Genomic DNA, 23,642 nt, shown 5'->3' on the forward strand with positions numbered 1-23,642 from the left:
TATTTTGCCTTCTCATTAAGTTAATATCCATAAGTACTTATGGTTTGCCAAACACCTTATACATTTTATTAATTTTTTAAAAAGTTTATAAGTTATAAGTTTATGAAAATAAGAAATTCAAACACATCCTAAAATAGTTACATGTTAAATTAAAAAAAGTAACTTGATTTGAAATATAGAAAACTGTTAAAAGCTAAACATGAAAGCCATCATCATGTTGAAAACTGAAAACTAGCTTTTTATAATTTTTATATTAATATTATTTTCAGCTTTCGTGGTTATTATTTGGCCCACATTTACTCACCCTTTATAATTAACACCCGCTGTAAGTAAGGTTGCGTACTCGCTGTAACCATCGACGACAAAGAACACGATCACCGCTTATTATTATTATTATTCCATTCCATGTTAGTAACATTCAATTGCATATTATTATTAATTAGGTCGAATTTGACATTGATATCGTAATTTCAGCTTTTATTATTATTCGCTTCCATTCAAAGGTCGTGGTAATTGGTTATATGCTGGAAAGTAGTTTTCAATTAGGTCTAGATTCTGATACTTGATGTCGATAAATAGCAGCTTGTGGTTCTAAACTCTAGTGCTAGTGGTTGCTACTATACAACTGTTGGCTGTAATGGAATCAGAATGATCATTTGTGGTACTTGTAATTGATGGATGATTTGCTTTTTTTTTAATTGTTTAGAGGAATTGTGGATGTCATTTGCCGTTTGAGTCTCGAGGAGAAGCGATGAAGAGAGTGACGAAGAAGGTCGGCAAGTACGAGATTGGCCGGACGATTGGCGAGGGCACGTTTGCTAAGGTCAAGTTTGCCAAGAATACGGAGACCGGTGAGGCGGTTGCGGTTAAGGTCCTGGCTAAAACCACAATTCTCAAGCATAAAATGGTGGATCAGGTTCGGGTTTCACTTGCAGTCCTTGATTAAACCCTATTTTTTATGATGAATTATGGTTTTTTTCAGGAAAATTTGATCATCATCATCATAAAGATTTTAATTATACTTAAAAATGAGCTTTCAGTTTTTATTCAGTTATTTGAGTTGATTTGCAGATTAAAAGAGAGATATCAATAATGAAGATAGTGAGACATCCCAATATCGTGAGACTTCATGAGGTATAATAGAAATCTTTAAGATATATACTTTTACCAACTTTATGCTGATACTTTTATTTACTAAGCTATGCTTTTCTGTCTGTTAGGTTTTGTCAAGCCATACAAAGATATATATAATACTCGATTTTGTCACTGGAGGAGAGCTTTTTGACAGAATTGTAAGGTTTACTTAATACTTATGATAGATCAGTGACAGATTGTCAACACACACTTACATTATTCTTCCTGTTTTTCACGCAAGGTTCACAAGAAAAAGCTACCAGAGAATGAAGCTAGAGGATACTTTCAACAGCTTATTGATGCAGTTGCACATTGTCACTCAAAGGGTGTGTACCATAGGGATTTAAAGGTGAGAAATGAAGTTGTAAGACATAAATGAATCATTTAAGGTGCGTGAATTCATTTAGAATGCTCATTTCCATCTGCTAACAGTATTCTTGTAATATATAGCCTGAAAATCTCCTCCTTGATTCTAGAGAACGGCTTAAGGTTTCTGATTTTGGGCTCAGTGCACTACCACATGAAGTAAGTATGTTTTATTGTCTGCTAACAGTATTCTTGGTGCTCTTGTATTTAATTTAAACTATTATGCAGGGTGTTGAGCTTCTATACACCACTTGTGGGACCCCAAATTATATTGCACCAGAGGTACGTCGACTTGAAGAAACCCCATTGATCATTTAATGAGATAATGCCTCCTTTGTTCTTAGTCCAACTTCTGCAATAAATACCTAATGGAGATAAATTATCCATATAAAGTTGAACCAGGCCAGAATTAGTGGTTGCTTCATCTTCAGTTTGTTATTATTTATAATATCGGAATATAAGAACCTTCTTTATATTTTTAGATTCTACTAAAAGAGGCATCGTTGTCTAGTTGATAACCTTCTCATAATTCCCATTGGTCTAGAAATGAAAATGATATATCATGTATCTCATGTCTACCATTTTAAAGATTTGGTTTCTTAATTTAACGGTGCTTGTTGAAGCTCAAATTGTCTAAGATATTCTTGTAGTGTCTTTGAAATTATTTTTTGGTTTGTCGGAATCAATTTGTAAGGATGATTCTGTGCTAATTTCAATGGTTTTAGGTTTTAAAGAAGCGTGGATATGATGGTGCTGCTGTTGATATTTGGTCATGTGGAGTCATCCTCTATGTCCTATTGACGGGATATCTTCCATTTGAGGAGTCAGATCTTCCTACTTTGTATAGAAAGGTTAGCTGTCATTTGTCAATGACTTCTGTAAACATGTATATCAGATGATTATTTGTTTGAAGATTCATTATTATTTTGTAAAAGAAACGCTGATAAGCAGTAAGCACAACCTGAGCATGCAGAACAGCAGTATATAATGCTATCTACCTATCTCTGCACAGGTCAGTGCTGCTGAGTTCTCATATCCGTTCTGGTTTCCTTCTGGTGCAAAGTCACTATTAGACAAGATACTGGATCCCAACCCTGAAACTGTGAGCATATGTTTTTAACTGTTACTTGTTTTTAGCCATCTATACAGTATCATGTTGGATTGCGAACATGAAGCTTGTTTCATGTTTTTCATAAAGATTATTAATGCAGCGTATGACAATTGATGGGATAAAGGAGCATCCGTGGTTCCAAATGAACTATGTATCAACCAGGCAGGGAGAGGAAGGTGATGTGAGTTTGGATGATGTCTGTGCTGTGTTCGATGACATTCAGGTTGTTATCTTTTTTGGTATTTTTTAAATATTTTACTCATTGATTATATAAGCAGACTGCAATTACCGCAAGCTCATTGATACGCTTTCTTGTCTTATGATCTAAAACTGTTCCGACAATTAAACATATAGTTTTTGATGGTCATGACTTTGTAGGATCAATACGTAACCGAACGATCCGAGGAGAAAGTTGCTCCTTTAACAATGAATGCATTTGAGATGATTACCCTTTCTCAAGGACTAAATTTATCTGCCTTGTTTGATAGGCGTCAGGTATCTCTACACTTTCCATTTGCTGTTACATATCCAAGTCAATGACTTTTACTTTGTAAATGTACGTGAACTAGTTTTGAATCTGCGCGCGTTGCGGTGAGCTAAACTACGAAAAAATTAACGAACCCAAAACTTCATAAAATAAAATCAAGAACCTTATGTGAACTCACCCCCTGTGTTGTGACTATGTATACAACTCAATGATGTGTGCATAAGTGCATAGACAACTTGTACATTATCACGAGAACTCCGTTTAAACCAAAACTTACATCAAAACATGGATAAAAATAAGCACGTTGCAGTGGTATATTCGGAATTTTATAAAACATTATATGTTAAAAGTTACAAACGAAAAATCAAGAAAAAAAACAGGAAAAGCCTATAAATAGGATACTTGTCAACCAATGATTTGCCAAAACAAAAAGAAAAAAACATTTGTAAAAGTCCAGGGTTAAATGGTAGGTTTAATTAAAGTGGTGGGGGCATGTTTTGTAATTTTAAGGGGGGCTAAAATGTAACTTTGAACAACTTGCATAATATGCTTGTAACTTATGCGTAAATAGTTGTAGATTTAGTTAAAGTGGGGGGGGGGGGGGTTATGTTCAGTAATTTATAGTGTGACTTAAATGTAACTTTGAAAACTTTGCATTATATGCTTGTAACTTATGCATAAATAGGTATTCAAATTTCAAAGTAAATAGCGATTTGCGTGTGTAGTACCAACATAGCATTTTAAGGTTATGTATATATGTTTGGTCTGCTTCTGTTACAGGATCATGTAAAACGACAAACACGTTTTGTTTCCCGCAAGCCAGCTAAAGATATTATTTCAGCGATTTCCAGGGCTGCAGAATTACTGGGTTTCAAGGTCTTTACACGTGGCTACAAGGTACATATGAACTCTTGTATATAGTAAAGTTTTCATTTATTTGGGTAATTTACCTAACAACTTAAAAAACCGTTCTTGTAAATTCAAGAACCGCAGCCCTTGTCCTTTAGTTCTCTGTAACCATTCTTATTCAACAAACTAGATAAAGTATACTTGTTATGTTGTGCAGACTCGGCTCGAGGGCGCATCTATGAACCGGGCTGGACAATTTGCTGTTGTTTTGGAGGTTGGTATACACACACACATTGATTATCGATCCTAATTCCTAACACATGCTAAACTTTTTTAATGAAGGTCTATGAAGTGGCACCATCGCTTTTCATGGTTGATGTTAGGAAGGCTGCTGGAGATACTCTCGAATACCACAAGGTATCATTCTCTTATAATATTTAATCTTGAAACAAATTTGAGGAGAAATGCAAATAAATTAAAGCTCTTTTTTTTATGACAGTTTTACAAGGACTTTTGTAGCAAACTGGACCACATCATATGGAGACCAAAAGAGGGGCTGCCAACGTCTTCTCTGTATAGGACAAGGACGTGCTGACCGACTCGTCACCTTAAGAGAGGATATTTATATTGTAGAGGAAGGTAATGTATATATATGTGTTACATTGTTGTTACTAGGTTTTAGAGTGGTGAGTGTAAAATAAACCAGTTGGAAATTTGGAATTACGTGTCTCAACTTTATAATAAATATGATGTGCAATTATCAAAATAATCGGTTGGAATTACGCGTTTCATATAACCATTGAGTTTGGTCTATTCTATTATCAAATAATCTTCGGTTCCCGTCCTTAGGAATATTTTAGGTTGGATAATGGGCTAAAATGGAAAATACATTAAAAGGATTTGTTATTTAATCCTTTAATAAATAATGATGAATTAAATTATAAAATCTTCAATTTGCTAAAGTAAGGATTCACATAAGTGGGCAATCATTGCCTAGGAAAAGTTAAGTTAATTATAACATGTCTCTTTGTGGTCTTACGTTTGAGGACAAGAAAACATGATATACGGAGATAAAAGCAATCTATTAATTTTCCTACATGTATTAACTTTTTGCAACATGTTAATCACGCTTAATGTCCTTTGAACAAGACTTGAATAACAAATAAAGGTGAAAATAACCCATTTAGGATAAAATTTTCCATTTTTTTATTGGAATTTATGTTTGAGATTTGTAAATGACTAGTATAATAAAAGCGTTTCTCGTGTAACAAAATATAAAGTCGTAAGATGCTCAATAAAATCGGAAACATTATTAAGATGAAAATGGCTACCCAATTTGTCATTCCATTAGCCTATTAAAACTATTTGGTGTTGTTTAGCCGTTTGTTTATGTTTCCTAGCGAATTTTAATAATCTAAAAGTGCAATAACTTTTCATTGAATATTTTTTAATAATATACCTATATAGATAAAAAAATAGAATACAATAATCCTTATCATATATAACGTACGTGACTTTCCTACCCTTTGATTTCAAAACACACGTTAAACCCTAAAATCACACTTCCACTGCCGTTGCCATCTTCAACACCACTGATCCACCACTCTCCGGCATCAACACTCCCCCGGCACCAACCCCGGCGTCGACAACAAGTGTCCGACGACTCACCGGAAAAACACAACGCCATTCCCCTTCGTTCACAAGTTTGTTTTAAGCGACTGTTTTAGCAATTGATCAATTAAACTTTGAAATCAATCAAATTTCATCAATTCATCCAAACAAGCGCATATGGATCTTCAATTAAAATCAATCTTTATTATGAGCGTAACTGGTTTTTCCTTGAGCGTATTAGGGTTTGGAATTCAATTGAGCGTTTTTTGTGTGTTTTAGCTTTGAGCGCTTTTTGTTTTTGGCTTCGAGCATTTTTGTTTTTGGCTTGAGCGTGATTTGCGTACGTTTTTGTATGATAAGGATTATTATATGATAACTTAACCCTACTTATATGAATGAAACAAATTATATACATTTACATCTTATTTTTATTTTTTCTCTACATACTAAATATAAGTGTCCATGCGCCAGTGGGTGATAAACAAATTATTGATATGTATACCAGCAGTGCAACAAGTGTCCGTGCGTCAGTGGGTGATACTGATTTTTCCCCCGTAGAGGTAGGTCTTCACCAGGGATCAGCGCTGAGTCCGTTTCTTTTTGCAGTAGTCTTGGACGAGTTGTCAAAGTCGATTCAGGGGACGCTCCCATGGTGCATGATGTTCGCAGACAATATTGTGTTACTTGCTGAGAGAAAACAGAATCTAAACATGAGACTCGAGGAGTGGCGTACAACCTTAGAGACAAAAGGTTTAAGGATCAGTCGATCTAAGACGGAGTACCTACACTATGCTTTTGGAGGGGCAAATGACAATGAGGACGCACAGATTACCATTGAAGGGCAGGTGGTTCCGCAGGTAATGAGGTTCAAGTATCTAGGATCTTTTGTTCAGAGCGATGGGGAATTAGACAGTGATGTGACCCATCGAGTTCAGGTAGGATGGGGTAGATGGAAAGCAGCCACAGGTATATTGTGCGACAAGAGTTTCCCAACTAAACTAGAGGGAAAATTTTATGGGGGTTGTAGTTAGACCTGCAATGCTATATGAAACAGATTGTTGGGCCATCAAGAAGGCGCAAGTGCGGAAGTTGGAGGTAGCAGAAATGAGAATGCTACGTTGGATGTGTGGGCACACAAGGTTAGACCGAATAAGAAACGTTGTGTTTCGGGAGAGATTAGGGGTAGCTGTCACACCCCGACCAAAGGTGGCGGAACATGCCGGGGTGCAACGTGATTGGACAAATACACAAGACACTATTAAAGTGACAATATTTAATCAACTCATTAATTTCATTAAATCACCAAAGTAACACATATTGTTCATACAAATAACATCAAAACATAAGAAATAGATATCGTTCATTCTTCTAATAACCTAGCGGTATCAAAATAGAATGACGTCTTCAAACTCCAACTCAAGTAATAATCAAACCTGTAAGATGCATAAAATAACATTTGTCAACACGTATGTTGGTGAGGAATTTCATAGTTTTGAGTATATATAATATGAGTGAAATCCACAAACGTATATGAGACTATAAATAAAAGCATCAATCATGGTATATAAAACATATGTAATGAGGATCCTTTCTAATCGGTAAGTATACCGACATACTTGGATAATGTGGCCCTATTCTACTAGCACAAGGCTAAGTAGTTAGGGGAGCGTATGATCATACTTAATGAGGCTCAACAACAACATAAAAATAAACACTCACGCACGTAAAGCATATGAGACATATAACACACAATAGAGCAAGTATTCTAGCATCATATACCCTAAAGTTTGTGGTTTGGGAAATGAGTATAATATAAATCATTTTTGTTTGAATAAGTATGCATGTTACCCCCAAAAGATAAAAGTGAAAACGGGGGATGAAATGTACTCACGTTAACTAAGTAACTTGAAAGATTGATTCGTGAATAATCGGAGATCGGGTTTAACGAGCAAGACCTAGATTAAACGGGTATTAAGTTAGTAGGTAGTCTTGGAAGGGTTTAAAATAATATATGACAAGTAAAGTAAATAAATGAAGTTTATGGTTTAAAAATGTAAATACTTGGGAAATTAAAGACATGTTCTAAAAAGTAAGTTTACTCGAAACCGGGTCTTGGTATTTCATTCATAATTATTACTCAACCTATGTTAAGTAACTTATGTGGGTTATAATGCACTAATGCAAGACCCTTTGGGTATATGAACACCAAAACAAAGTTTTAATCGAGTGTTCGGATTTGTTAACTTGGGTCTAGATAATTAACTAAACTCAAAGTTAACTTTCCAAAATGTTTTGAGATAACTCAATAAAATCGTAAGACTTAACCAAGTATATAGTTCTATTATGAAGAACCTTAACGTCCGTTAAGTGTGTATTTGGTATCACCGGTCCAAGCTTGTTATAAGATCAAGTTGGATACCGACACACCAAGTAAGTTGACAAAATACTTAAAATTAGTTTAAAATACATTCTTGAAGAAACGATGAGTTTCGATGGCCAAAAACACACTTGTGTGTCTTAGGCAAGTGAACTCGGTTTAGTTCGGTTTTGGTTTGGTCCTTGACTCGGAATGATACCGAGGATGGTTGCCACATACCCAAATACCATAGAACTATCAAAATGGTTTTAGAAGTTACAAGGTTCAAATCTTTCATAAACATGTTTATTTAACTATTTTGAACAAAACTAGTAAACAAAACTATTTAAAACAAAAGCTAGTAAACAAGAGTTCGGTCTTGGTTCGGTCTTGATTCGAGTCTAATCTCGGGATGAAACCGAGACTAGTGACTTGATACCCAACACCATGGAACTCTTTAAACATGAATTAAAAGCTAAACTACTTACAATATGAACAAGACTAGGAAAGCATTAAAGGAAATAGTATAAACAAGAACTACAAAGAGTTCTCCATGTAGCCTTGCCTTGTAGCATATCACCTCCTGAAGAAGATGAAAGCCGAAGGAAACAAGGGGTGCATACTATATATATGTTGTGCCACAAGATATGAATTAATAAGTAACAAACAAGAATTAAAGAAGGTTATTGCTTGATTATTAAGAACCTTAGAGGTTAGAGATATGAACTTTATTTGGGAGAGAAAGAAGATGAATGAGCAAAGAATAATGAAGAGGATGGGGTTATTTATATATTTCCCTGCTTGCGGTGCGCACATATAATGTATATATGTGTGAACCCTTGGGTGGGCAAAAGTAAAATTGCACTAATTTTGACGTTATTTTACTAATCACGTGAAAATAACGTTAAAAGTGACGGAAGGTTAATCAGGCATCATGTGGTGGCGTTGATAGCCGAAAGACAAGGGCACATGCACCAATCAGCCGGTGTCCCGATGATTGAGTGTTATGTGTCTTATGTCCAAGGCTTGATTCAAAACTACTATCGAGCCGGGGGTCTCACCGGAAGCAGCCTCTCTATCCCTATGGGATAGAGGTAAGGCTGTCTACATCTTACCCTCCTCAGACCCTACCATAGCATTGCTATTGGTGGGATATACTGAGTACGATGATGATGATGATGATGATGATGATGGGGTTATTTATATAAGGAAGGAGTCAAACTTGTTTTCCTTGTTTTATATCAATACTTGCATGTGTTTTTAAAAAAAAAAGGTTTAAATAATACAATCTAGTAACAAATCCAAAAGGTAAGAGATGATTATGAAACATAAAAATCCAACATTTTATATTAGTGAAAGATTTGGTTTACAAATCGGGTCGGGTTTGATACAAATACAAATACAAAAAAGATCGAAAATGACGAATGTTACAGTCTTCCCTACTTTAGGAAATTTCGTCCCGAAAATAAGAAGAATCCGTAATAAATAAGTGCGGGTACTTTTCCTTCATCTCGTCTTCTCGTTCCCAAGTAAATTCAGCACCACGCCGTGATTCCCAACGGACGTTAACTAAACGGATGCGGCTACGTTTGGTTCGTTTCTCATTGCTGTCCATGATTTCAACGGGTTTTTCGATCATTTGCAAGGTTTCATCGATACGTACTTCGTCGAGAGGTATATGGAGGTTACCTTCGGCTAAGCACTTTTTGAGGTTTGAGACATGAAAGGTGGGATGAACACCGGCAAGTTCTTGCTGTAAATCGAGTTTATAAGCCACTTTTCCAATCCTTTCGAGGATTTTGAATGGGCCTACAAAACGGGGTGCTAGTTTTCCTTTCTTTCCAAAACGGACTACCCCCTTCCAAGGGGATACTTTGAGAAGGACAAAGTCGCCAACATTAAACTCGAGAGGTTTTCGCCGTTTGTCGGCATAGCTCTTTTGGCGACTTCTAGCAGCAAGGAGATTTTTGCGGATTTGATCGATACGATCGGTAGTGTCTTGAACCATCTCGGGACCGGTGATTTGGGCTTCACCAATCTCGTTCCAACAAATCGGAGAACGACACTTACGACCATAAAGAGCTTGGAAAGGAGCCATCTCAATGCTAGAATGATAGCTATTATTGTATGAGAATTCAATAAGTGGGAGATGAGAATCCCAATTTCCACCAAAATCAAGAACACAGGATCGAAGCATATCCTCGAGAGTTTGGATTGTGCGTTCGGATTGGCCATCGGTTTGAGGATGGTAAGCGGTGCTAAGATCGAGGCGAGTGCCCAAGGCTTCTTGAAGCAATTTCCAAAAACGGGATGTGAAACGAGCGTCACGATCAGAAATGATGGTCAATGGAATACCATGGTGGCATACAATCTCACGAACATAGATTTGAGCGAGTTGTTCAACGGAGTACTTCTCGCGGATCGGGATGAAGTGAGCCGATTTGGTTAATCGATCAACAATGACCCAAATGCTATCATTTTGCTTTTGAGTGGGAGGCAATTTGGTGATAAAGTCCATAGCGATGCCTTCCCATTTCCAAACGGGGATAGGAGGTTGCTCGAGTAAACCAAAAGGTTTTTGATGTTCGGCTTTAACCTTTGAGCAAGTAAGACATTTCGATACATAAAGTGCTACGTCCTTTTTCATACCCGGCCACCAATAAATAGATCGAAGTACATTTTATCCGCACTGGGATGTACGGAATATCGTGACATATGAGCTTCATAGAGAATGAAAGTACGAAGTTCATCACGATCGGGAACCACAAACGGTTGAGGAAATAAAGCAAGCCATCGGGTTTGGTTTCAAGTTGAAGTTCGGCTCCACATGACATTTCATAATACATATTGCCTTCATCAATGGAGGTGCATTGGGCTCGATAGATGCGGTCTCGGAGATCGGTTTGAATGATGATGCTATGAAGCAGAATGGATTTGACATTAACTTTACAACTAAGGGCGTCGACTACAACATTCGCCTTACCGGGGTGGTAGCGAATTTCGCAATCGTAATCACTAAGTAATTCGGCCCATCGACGTTGTCTCATGTTGAGATCTTTTTGGTCAAATATGTGTTGTAGACTTTTGTGATCGGTGAATACAACACTCTTTGTGCCATAAAGATAATGTCTCTAGATTTTGAGAGCGAAAACGACGGCACTAAGTTCGAGATCATGAGTCGTATAATTCTTTTCATGATCCTTGAGTTGTCTTGAGGCATATGCGATAACTTGACCTCGTTGCATGAGAACGCAACCGAGACCTTGGTTGGATGCATCGCAAAATACCACAAAGTCGTCGTTTCCATCGGGAAGGGTTAGGACGGGAGCGTTGCAAAGCATATGCTTTAGAGTTTGGAAAGCTTCTTCTTGTTTCGGTCCCCATTTGTAAGGTTCTCCTTTATGAGTTAGTGGGTGAGGGGTAACGCGATTTTAGAGAAGTTTAGAATGAATCGCCGATAATACCCGGCCAAACCAAGGAAAGATCGGATTTCCGTGGGTGTGGATGGAGTCTTCCAATCTTTTACGGCCTCGATTTTGGCGGGATCAACATGAATACCTTTATCGTCGACGACATAACCCAAAAATTGAACCTCTTTTAACCAAAATTCACATTTGGAGAACTTGGCATAAAGTTGTTCTTTTCTTAGGAGATCGAGAATGGAACGTAAATGATGTTCATGTTCGGCTCGGGTTTTGGAGAAGATAAGAATGTCATCGATAAAAACAATCACGAATTTTTCCAAGAATGGTTTGCAAACACAGTTCATGAGGTCCATGAATACCACGGGTGCATTGGTTAATCCGAAAGGCATAACCAAAAATCCGTAATGTCCATACCGAGTACGAAAAGCGGTTTTTGGATTGTCATCTTCATGAACATGCAATTGATGATAACCCGATCGAAGATCGATTTTGGAAAAGCAAGTTGCGCCTTGAAGTTGATCGAAGAGATCGTTGATGCGAGGCAAGGGGTAACGATTTTTAATGGTGAGTTTATTGAGTTCACGGTAATCGATACACATGCGAAACGAGCCATCTTTCTTTTTCACGAAGAGGACGAGAGCACCCCAAGGAGAAGAGCTTGGACGGATAAAGCCCTTATCGGAGAGTTCTTGGAGTTGATTCGATAACTCTTGCAATTCCGAAGGGGCTAAGCGGTAAGGAGCCTTGGCTACGGGAGTCGCACCGGGCACAAGGTCGATTCGAAATTCAACAGGACGAACGGGTGGAAGACCAGAGACGTCTTTGGGAAAAACGCCGGGAAATTCACAAACAACGGGAATGTCTTGAATCTTCTTTTCTTTTGGAACTTTCACCACCGCTTGGGCTAGGAATGGAACATACTTTTGGCTCAAGTACTTACGAGATTGAGAGCAAGACATAAGGTTGAGTTTCTTGGGGATCGTTTTGCCAAAGACTTTGAGAATTTTGCCATTGACGAGCGGGATACGAATGAATTTGTCATAACAAACGACTTCTGCACGGTGCAAAGCTAACCAATCCATGCCTACTATGATGTCGAAGTTTCCCATTTGCATCGGGATGAGGTCGATCGAGAACTCGTGCTTGCAAAGAGTGAGGATACAATCGCGAATGACCGAATCGATGATGATGGAATTTCCATTGGCGACTTCGACAGAAAAGGGGAGAGAAAGTTTAGTGCGAGATACGCCAAGAATAGATTCGAATTTAAAAGAAACAAAACTCCTATCAGCTCCGGTATCAAATAAAATTGAAGCTAAATGCTCATTTACTAAAAACGTACCGTTCACCACATCGTTGGCAACTTGAGCTTGGTTGGCGTTCATCATAAAGGCACGCCCTTGGTTGCCGTGGTTAACTTGTTGAGCTGGAGGAGGTGGGAGAGCTTGCATGGCTTGCAGATGTGGTGGAGGAGGAAGGGCTTGCATGGCTTGGATCGGTTGAGCGGGAGGAGCCAAGAGTTGCGGGATTTGGGGTTGATAAGTTTGAACTTGGTAGGCTTGGGTATGGTAGTAGGGTGTGGGTATGATTTGGGCTTGGTTAACAAGAGCAAGTCGAGAACAAGCATTGCGGAAGTGATTCGGGTCTCCACAATTGAAACAAGCCCTAGGTTGGGATGGAGGGTTTTGAGCAAAAGGAGTGGGACGATTTTGGTTGGATGGGGAAAACCTCGGTGGAGAGGGTTGCCCACGAGAGGCTTCTCGACACACGTTGTTAGTGTGACCATAGCGGTTACACTTGGTGCAGTGGTGACAGGCAGAGTAGGAGGGATGATGACGTTGACAAGTGTTACATAATAGGTGCGGGCCGGAATACGGTTTTCGGTTTTGGAGTGCGTGGGATTGAGATTGAGGTTGTGATGGGTGGGTGACAGCATAATTTTGGTAGTTTGGTTTGATTTTCTTTTTGGTGTGGTGGGTGGAATTGGAGTAGTTGATGGCTTGAGTTGTGGGTCGACTTTAGCTTGAGGGGTTGGTTCGGGCTTACTCTTGTCACTCGTTTTCTTGATGGAGAGGGTACCGTCTTTGACATGGTTTTCAGAAAGAGCACCGGCAAAGGTAATAGCATCATGAAGGGTTTGCGGGTTGCGACTCATCACCGAGTCACGGATTTGCATAGGCAAACCGCCGACATACTTGTCAATAGCCCTTTCGAGGGGAGTGACCAAGTGAGGAACCAAGAGACTAAGCTCGTGAAAGCGGTTGGAGTAGGTGGAGTTGTCACCACTCTCTTGCTTGAGTTCCAAAATTCGGATTCGAGTTTTTGAAGTTCATGTTTTGGGCATAACTTTTTCATCATGACTTCTTTGAGCTTGGTCCATGAGTAGGCCATAGCTACTTCCGCTCCATGGGTGGAAATCTCGCTATTCCACCAAGTGCGGGCGGTATTCTCAAACATGCTAGAGGCATACGTGGTCTTTTTGAGTTCGGGGCACTCACATAGAGTAAACACACTTTCCATTTTCTCGAACCATTGTAACAAAGTGGTGGCACAATTCGTACCAAAGAATTGGGATTGGTTGGCACTAGTGAAGTTTTTCAAAGTGAAATGTATGGGGTTGGGTGTGGTTTGAGTAACGGTGGGTTGGGTGGCTTGGATTTGAGTTATGAGTCCGGGAATCACAGCGGCGATTTCTTTTGCTACCATTGCGGCCATCCGACGACCGGAGCTCGGCTTGCGTAGTTGGCGACGGATTGGAGGCATTCTAAAATAATAAAAGAGAAATGGTATAAGTTTGGGGTAATTGATATAAGTATGAGGGAAAAAGAGTAAATGTAGGGTTTAATGATTGTAAATCCTAGAGTTATGAGAATGAGAATGTTAGTAAAAACCATTTTATACTTGCATCAAAAGATAAAAATGTATATATATTTATAAGTTTCAAACTTTTGCCATTCAAAAATTGGAGGTTTTAAGATTTTGAAATTTATATATATAGTCGGGAAAATCGTACTTGAAATCACCAGGGTTTGATATCCCAACAAATAAAGTTGTATAAAATAATAGGTGGAGTCGAACATGTGCACGTACCACCGCGTCTTAATTATGTTGTTGTGACTCAAATAACGATAATAACATATAATAAAAACGGAGATACAACGAGATGTTAAAAACAACTTGTATTTTTAACACCAAAAAATATAAGGAGGCAACCGGAACGCTTGCATTCGACAACTTAAAGTATTGACATATATAACACGATTTGTAAGCCTAGAAAACGCACACTATAATTCAACCATCCCAGGTAAGTATATCACCTTCGATTCTTGGAATCTTTTTGTCAAATGGTCGTTTCATAGTGTTTCGCTTTCCATGATGGCTACAAACCCGATAAAAATGCAACCTTTAAGGAGATCTTAAATAACGGGATCCAAATTAAGTTTGTGATCCATAAAACACATTATGAAAACTAATATTTTATGCGTTTTAAGGTAAGAATACCTTGGAATACTATGAGAATGAGTGCATGTGTATATTTTTGAAGATTTAATGAAATAAATAAGCAATTAAATGTATAAGTGTAATGAACAATCAAGTAGGGTAACACGTATAAGGAACACGTATAAGGACCCTAAAGCAAAACTATACTAGGCCGTTACTTCTAACCACCTATCTTATAGTCTTGGCTCTGATACCAATCTGTCACACCCCGACCAAAGGCGGCGGAACATGCCGGGGTGCAACGTGATTGGACATATACACAAGACACTATTAAAGTGACAATATTTAATCAACTCATTAATTTCATTCAATCACCAAAGTAACACATATTGTTCATACAAATAACATCAAAACATAAGAAATAGATATCGTTCATTCTTCTAATAACCTAGCAGTATCAAAATAGAATGACGTCTTCAAACTCCAACTCAAGTAATAATCAAACCTGTAACATGCATTAAATAACATTTGTCAACACGTATGTTGGTGAGCAATTTCATAGTTTTGAGTATATATAATATGAGTGAAATCCACAAACGTATATGAGACTATAAATAAAAGCATCAATCATGGTATATAAAACATATCTAATGAGGATCCTTTCTAATCGGTAAGTATACCGACATACTTGGATAATGAGGCCCTATTCTACTAGCACAAGGCTAAGTAGTTAGGGGAGCGTATGATCATACTTAATGAGGCTCAACAACAACATAAAAATAAACACTCGCGCACGTAAAGCATATGAGACATATAACTCACAATAGAGCAAGTATTCTAGCATCATATACCCTAAAGTTTGTGGTTTGAGAAATGAGTATAATATAAATCATTTTTGTTTGAATAAGTATGCATGTTACCCCCAAAAGATAAAAGTGAAAACGGGGGATGAAATGTACTCACGTTAACTAAGTAACTTGAAAGATTGATTCGTGAATAATCGGAGATCGGGTTTAACGAGCAAGACCAAGATTAAACGGGTCTAAAGTTAGTAGGTAGTCTTGGAAGGGTTTAAAATAAAATATGACAAGTAAAGTAAATAAATGAAGTTTATGGTTTAAAAATGTAAATACTTGGGAAATTAAAGACATGTTCTGTAACGATTCTGGCAAATTCAGGTATACCCTAGCCGAAATATACCAATTATGTGTTATTTAATACTAAATATATGAATTATAATGTGTCTGTACGAGTATATAAGATTCCCAGTACGAATTATACTCGAATGTACAGTTAGTCGTATTGGAATTACGATTAACCGATGAACGGTTATTGAAACCCGAACGAATCGGGGATTACGTCATAGATGAAATATATGATGTTTAGTAAGGTTTACGAAGTATTAAGGCTTCGGGATGAGTGAATTATAGCACAGAAAAATGATTTTGATTTATTAGTACGTCGGTACGTTAAACGAAACCTTTAACATCAAACCAAGCAAGAGACGATCGATCAAGCCGAAAAAGATGCACAATGACCGACAATATGATTTGTTGAGTCAATAAATGTCATGGTTTAAGTTTTTAAAGATTTTAAATCGGTTTTATATAAATTTTATTTTTAAGCCGAAAAACGACCGTTTTAGCCTCGTTTTAAGCCGAATTAAGTGTTTAACCGAAAAACGAACTGAACCAGATTATCCACAACATTATCCGGATTACACAATCCAAATGTGTGGCCATGGTTTGAGATGTGGGCCCCCCCCACCTTACATTGGACCGATCGGTCCTATGCACACACACACACATTTCATTTTTCTTTTTTCTACATCCCAACTCTCCAAATCCTCTCAACCCTTTACACATTCATCCAACCCCCTTTGATTTATACCAAGAAACCGAGGTGTTGTATCTAGTTGCTAGCAAAGGCTAGAAATCAAGATCTTTGCGATCTAAAGCTAGAAACACAAGATCCGGACCGGTAGCTGTACACAGTATTACATCTTCGCTCACAAAAAGGTGAGTTTCACGAGCCCCTTTTTATTGAACTGTTTTAAATATTTTCCCGGGGCGGAAAGCATGTTATTATCAAAGTGTTTAAGTACATGCCGATCGCATGGAAATTAATGTATTTATATAATGTTTATTGTACGGGAATCGTACGGAAATGTACTAAGATGGTAATTGTCTGAGTTGCTAACATTGTAAGGCCCCGCAACACGAGTGATTAGCTAAAAGTAGGTAGAGTGTGAATAGTACTATTGGTCTGACAAACCCAACTGGTCCGGCATGGATTTGCTGATGTTTCCCAGCCAGTTGCACATGTCTATTTTGGGTGTTATATATATTTTGCTATGTAATGTTAGACATAGCGGTTTGGGGCAGTTCCGTGGACGGGGGATATGTCACGGGTCCGTGGGCAGGGGATATGCCACGGGGATTGTGTGTGATAGTCAGAGGTTTCACTTGTGGGCACGGCATAATTACATCGCTAATATATGATTTATTATAATAAATTGTCAATGTTTATTTAAATCAGTGAAACTCACCAACTATTCGTAGTTGACCCGTTTTCTTTACATGCTTTCTAGGTACACCCAAATTGGAATGAGTGATACGTGCTTGATGATGTGTGCTATTTTGTGGAAGATTAAGGATCTATATTTTGTTTTAAATATGTTAATGTATTATCGGTAAAACTAATGTGATAACACCTAGATTGTAACGAAACTCGGAACAATGTAATTCGCTTAAATTAATGTAGTGGTGTTTTCTTTATAAGCAATGCTGTTGATATCAGATGTGTCTGTTGCATCCCGTGTACGTTTCCGCTGCGGTTACGGGGTGTTACAGAACTTAGTATCAGAGCCATTGGTTATAAAGAATTAGGATGTCTTTAAAAGATACCTAAAATATAACCAGTAGCTCAAGTGTTATAGGATCTGAATATCAACTAATAAATTATTGTGACGAGGTCTGGATGAACTTGGATGGACAAGTGAGTTATTATGGTCCGGAACATAATAACAGACTTGTCCGCACGAGGGAATTCAGAGGAAGTCACGGGGGACTTTAATAGGTAAAATCGGCAACATATGTGTAAGTATATGATAATATTTTTATGTGACAAGGTTGTATGAATGTGTGTATATTAATTTAATTAGGATTTACATTATGAAAAGGACTACATGTTTGCTAACTTGTGTATAGGTAAGCATGTTAAGATCACGAAGGTTATCTGTAGAGGAGTACCCGGAGGAGGCCAGTTCCGGGGACTCTAGGAGTGTACGCTTAGCTTCCAGCACCGAGCCTTCTGAGACTAGCCTTAGGAGTGCTAGCTTGCCCTCCCCTGCTAGGGTTACCAGGTCTCCCACCCCACCCGCACCTCAGGTCACCCTCACCCCTCCCAGACCAGGTCCCCGCCTCACGGCGCGGATCAGTGTCCCGTATGTTCCACCTACCTTTACCCCACCCAGATCCACTTACCACAGAGGCGAGTCCTCCCGCCCCCAGCCCGGGCCCGTGCCGCCACCTGTGTGGGGTACCCCCAGGCCAGTGAGGGATGAGCGTCCCTCCACCGAGGCGGCGTGGCTCCGGGTGCTCACCGAGCGGATGAATGAGGACACCACCGCCTTGACGGTGGGTATTCAGAGGAGGAACCTCTTGGTGGATTGCATACTGGACAGCCAGCATGCGATCGCGCAGCTGAGGAGGGAGGACGCCTACTCCCTGGGGTTGATTGACCGGATGGAAACACGGATCCGGGGTTTAATGGCAGTGATTGTGGGGATGGCGGCGGTGCTGGTGTGGTTGGTATACCACCGTGTTTAGTTGTGTTAGGACGGGAGTAGACAGGGGCCGCTTTTTGATACTCTGTGTAAGCAGTTAGTGGTGATGCTAACATAGAGTGAATCTTGGGTAGTTATAATACAACCACTGGCCCTTAGAGGGTCTCTTTTGGGGTATATCGTTATAGATACTTTTGGGTATCATTCAAGCACTGACCCATTGTGGGTTATGTCGAGATGATGCCGACATAGGCCCTATGTAGGAAAACTTAACTTATGTAATGATGACAGGAAACGTATGTGAACTGATATGGATGTAAAATGTACTAATGTTATTAATGAATGGAATGTTTGTTGTGTTTTATGATTGGAACTTGTATTAATTATATATATTTTCTTGATGTTGTGTAGAATGGCACCAAAACGTTCAGCCCAATTGTCGGAAGTAGACGTGAGCCGTTTGATTGCTCAACAGTTAGAGGCGGCGATACCGGATATAGTATCGCGCATCGCCGCCAGTATTAACAATTCGACCAATCCAGCCCCTCCGAGCAATCAAACGACCACCAATAATGACGGGGAACAAAATGTTAATCCTCCACAGAATGATAACACGATTCCGAGTAATGACGCACCGCCTAGGGTGGTCGTTACAGATAGTAATGGCCCTATACCTACGGTGGAGACGAACCGTACTGAACCAATTTCTGTATCCAGGGGATGTCAATCAAAGACTTTATGTTGTGCAAACCCCTAGAATTTAGCGGGTCTGAGGGACCCAATGGTTTGGTTAAGTGGATTGAGAAAATAGAGGCTGTTGTGAACATCAGCAACTGCCCTGAGGATTACGTTGTTAAGTATGCTACCTGCACGTTCACGGACCATGCCTTGACATGGTGGAACACCATAGTGCAGACTCGCGGTCAGGCGGCGACAAACCGCATGACCTGGACAGAGCTCAAGACTCTCGTACTGGAACATTTCTGCCCGAAAAACGAATTGCAAAAATTAGAAAACGAATTGTGGAACCTGGAGATGCAGGGGGCAGACCACTTAGGTTATACAAACCGATTTAATGAATTGTCGCGATTAGTGCCATGGTTAGTCACCCCAGAGTCAAAGAGGGTTGAGCGTTATATATGGGGACTAACTCCACTAGTAAGGAGTATAGTCAACTCTGGGGGACACCAGACGTTTGAGAGTGTGGTGACGCAAGCTGGTATCGTCACATACGATTTCGTGAAGAGTGGGTCACTGAAGGTGGCAGGAGAGTCTGCTGGGGGAAAGCGAGGTACGTATGACAATAGGATCCGGGAGAAGCAGCAAAGTAAACGTGCTAGTCCCGCTGCCCAGAACTACACCATGACTAGTTCAGGCGGAAGGCAGGAATCGCAGAAAGGGACGTTCCCTAAATGTGGGAAATGCGGTTGCCAGCATGGTGGCGTGTGCAAGGAGGTAGTGTGCCACCGGTGTGGCAGGAATGGGCACTACGCACCGAGTTGTAGGACAACCCTGAACAATCTGAACCGACAACCGCAACCTATCCGTGCGCAGCCATTTAGGACCCAACCAACCCGACAGCAAAACCCACAAGGAAACCAAATGATGACCACTAGCCGGGCTTGCTTTGAATGTGGCAGCACAGATCACTTCAAGAGAAACTGTCCGAGGCTGAACCAGGGAGGAAATGGGAGACAAGCAGTGGGTCAGGCATCGTCGTCCAATCCGGCGAGAGGCCGAGCTTTTGTGTTGGGGGCGAACGAAGCACGCCAGGACCCCAGCGTAGTGACAGGTACATTCCTCGTCTCTGATCATTACGCTTCTGTATTATTTGATACAGGCGCCGATAGAAGTTTTGTCTCTGTCAAGTTTCTATCAATAGCAAACCTTCCGATTAGTGAAACCATAGAACCTTATACTGTAGAAGTAGCTAACGGTAAAACCATGATAGTTAATCAGATATTTCGGAATTGCCCTTTTATTCTGAACGATCAACCCTTTCTGATTGACTTGTTACCAGTAGAATTGGGTAGTTTCGACGTGATAGTGGGAATGGATTGGTTAGCACGTAACAAGGCAGAAATAAACTGTGAAAAGAAAATCGTCAAGATCCGGGTGTCGGATGACGAAGAGGTATTAGTGCAGGATGAGAAGTCGGGCAATATAATACCGTTTATATCCCACCTCAAGGTGTTAAAATATATACGCCAGGGATGCGTGGCGTATCTAGCGAGCTTGACGGCCACGGATCCTGAGGAAAAACGGGTGGACGATATTCCAGTGGTACGCGAATTTCCACAAGTTTTCCCAGAGGAACTTCCTGGATTACCGCCAACCCGACAGGTCGAATTCAGAATCGACTTATTACCTCAAGCTGGCCCTGTTGCTAAGGCGCCCTACCGACTTGCACCATCCGAGATGCAAGAATTATCCAACCAGTTGCAAGAATTGTTGGATAAAGGATTTATACGTCCTAGTTATTCCCCGTGGGATGCACCGGTACTATTCGTGAAAAAGAAGGACGGAAGCCTTAGAATGTGCATTGATTACAGGGAGCTGAACAAGTTGACAATCAAAAATAGGTATCCTCTCCCCCGAATTGATGACCTGTTCGACCAACTGCAAGGTGCGAGCTGTTTCTCAAAAATTGATCTTAGATCGGGATACCATCAGGTTAGAATTCAGGAGGAGGATATCCCAAAAACCGCATTCCGGACTCGCTACGGTCATTACGAGTTCTTAGTTATGCCTTTTGGGCTAACAAATGCGCCAGCAGTGTTCATGGATCTCATGAATCGAGTCTGTAAACCCTACCTCGATAAATTCGTCATTGTGTTTATTGACGATATTTTGATATACTCGAAGAGTAAAGAAGAGCACGAACAACACTTAAGATTAATTTTAGAGCTTCTAAATCAGGAGAAGTTGTATGCAAAATTCTCCAAGTGTAACTTCTGGTTACAAGAAGTGCAATTCCTTGGTCACGTTATAAACCATCAAGGAATACACGTTGATCCAAGTAAGGTTGAAGCAGTTAAGAATTGGCAAGCGCCTAAATCGCGAAAGGAAATCCGCCAATTCTTAGGCTTAGCTGGATATTATCGTCGATTTATAGAGAACTTTTCCAGCATCGCCCAACCTTTAACCCTTCTGACCCAAAAAGATCGAAAGTATGAATGGGGTGAAGAGCAGGAAACGGCGTTTCAAACGCTAAAACAAAGATTGTGCCAAGCGCCGGTCTTAAGTCTCCCCGACGGAGACGATGGTTTTGTCGTGTATTGTGACGCATCCCGGAGAGGGTTAGGATGCGTGTTGATGCAAAATAATAAGGTCATAGCCTATGCTTCTCGACAGTTAAAAATACACGAGAAAAATTACACTACTCATGACTTAGAACTGGGAGCAGTTATCTTCGCACTTAAAATCTGGAGACATTATCTCTATGGTACAAAGTGCACCATCTTCACCGATCATAAAAGTTTGCAACACATATTCGATCAGAAAGATTTGAATATGAGGCAACGAAGATGGGTCGAGTTGTTAAGCGACTATGACTGTGACATCCGTTATCACCCCGGCAAGGCTAACGTTGTAGTCGATGCCTTGAGTAGGAAAGATCGAGTTAAACCATTGCGTGTGCGAGCGCTGGGGATGATTGTCCAGTCGAACCTTTCAGATTTAATTCGAGTCGCTCAACACGAGGCGTTGAAAGAGGAACAATTGGAAAAAGAGGGACTTTACGGTAACGAGAAAAATTTCGAACAGCGCGTGGACGAAATTCTCTATTTCAAAAATCGGATTTGGATCCCGACCCTCCATGACCTTCGTGAATTAATCATGGACGAAGCGCATAAATCGAAATATTCCATACATCCGGGATCGGATAAGATGTACAAGGATGTGAAGGAGTTCTACTGGTGGCCGGGTATGAAAAAGGATATAGCCACATACGTCGGCAAGTGTACGACGTGTGCGAGGGTTAAGGCGGAGCACCAGAAACCCTCGGGAATGTTACAACAACCGGAAATTCCTGAATGGAAGTGGGAGCAGATCACGATGGATTTTGTGACACATCTCCCCAAGACGTCCCGAGGACATGATGCAATTTGGGTAATCGTTGATCGATTAACCAAATCGGCACATTTTATTCTGATTAGAAATAACTATAACACAGAGAGACTTGCGCAGATTTATATAAATGAAATTGTGTCTCGTCATGGGATACCCATCTCAATCATCTCCGATCGGGATAGCCATTTCACCTCCAAGCTCTGGCAAGCTGTGCAAGAAGCGCTGGGAACGCGTATTAATCTAAGCACAGCTTTCCACCCTCAGACCGATGGTCAGTCTGAGAGGACCATCCAAACCCTGGAGGATTTGCTTCGTGCATGCGTACTGGATTTTAAGGAAAATTGGGATCAACATCTCCCACTCGTTGAATTTTCCTATAATAACAGTTACCATAGCAGTATAAAGGCAGCACCTTACGAAGCATTGTATGGACGGAAGTGCCGATCACCACTCTGCTGGACTGAAGTGGGCGACACACAGGTTATTAGATCAGATCTGGTCCAGGAAACGACCAGCAAAATTCTTGAAATTAAGAACAATCTGAAGGCCGCACGGGATCGGCATAAGAGTTATGCCGATACCCGTAGAAAACCGTTATCATTTGAGAAAGGTGATAAAGTGTATTTGAAAGTATCACCTTGGAAAGGAGTAGTCACATTTGGAAAGGCGGGGAAGTTAGCCCCTAGATACATTGGACCGTTCGACATTATTGCAAAAATCGGTCATGTAGCATACCGATTAGAACTGCCTGATGAACTGAGTGCAGTTCACAACGTGTTTCACGTGTCGAACTTGAAAAGGTGTCTGTCGGATGAGACATCGGTGTTACCTTTAGAGGGTGTCCAAATAAATGATAAGCTCAACATTGTAGAGGAGCCCATAGAAATAGTAGACGGGAAGATCAAGCAACTTAGACACAATAAGATCTCGTTGGTCAAACTTAGATGGAACTCGCAACGAGGCCCAGTATATACTTGGGAACGAAAGGACGAATTTCGGAAGAA

General features: G+C 40.0%; 1 protein-coding gene across 2 annotated transcripts; it reads left to right on the plus strand.

Annotated features, from left to right (window-relative positions):
* Nucleotides 1–320: 320 nt before the first annotated feature.
* On the plus strand, nt 321–4,603 carry LOC143589042 (CBL-interacting serine/threonine-protein kinase 24-like). Of its 2 annotated transcripts, XM_077069901.1 has the most exons (15): nt 321–407; nt 709–916; nt 1,072–1,134; nt 1,221–1,292; nt 1,376–1,483; nt 1,585–1,659; nt 1,729–1,782; nt 2,226–2,351; nt 2,513–2,602; nt 2,712–2,834; nt 2,990–3,106; nt 3,879–3,995; nt 4,165–4,221; nt 4,290–4,364; nt 4,447–4,603. In XM_077069901.1, coding segments are annotated over exons 1-15 (1,383 nt in total). In that variant the 5' UTR covers nt 321–405; the 3' UTR covers nt 4,543–4,603. The 2 variants fall into 2 exon arrangements, with proteins under 2 accessions (XP_076926016.1, XP_076926017.1); XM_077069902.1 differs by lacking the exon at nt 321–407 and having other exon boundaries at nt 694–916.
* Nucleotides 4,604–23,642: the final 19,039 nt, after the last annotated feature.

Source organism: Bidens hawaiensis, unplaced genomic scaffold (genome assembly GCF_021521415.1).
Source record: "Bidens hawaiensis isolate Kalapana, Puna unplaced genomic scaffold, B.hawaiensis_p1.1 tig00037189_1, whole genome shotgun sequence".
Taxonomy (NCBI): domain Eukaryota; kingdom Viridiplantae; phylum Streptophyta; class Magnoliopsida; order Asterales; family Asteraceae; genus Bidens; species Bidens hawaiensis.

What these genes read in the sequence shown, in the direction of transcription:
- LOC143589042 (XM_077069901.1), top strand. An exon ending in TGTACCATAGGGATTTAAAG is followed by an intron (nt 1,484 to 1,584) that starts GTGAGAAATGAA and finishes TGTAATATATAG; the next exon opens with CCTGAAAATCTCCTCCTTGA. An exon ending in AATTTGCTGTTGTTTTGGAG is followed by an intron (nt 4,222 to 4,289) that starts GTTGGTATACAC and finishes TTTTTAATGAAG; the next exon opens with GTCTATGAAGTGGCACCATC.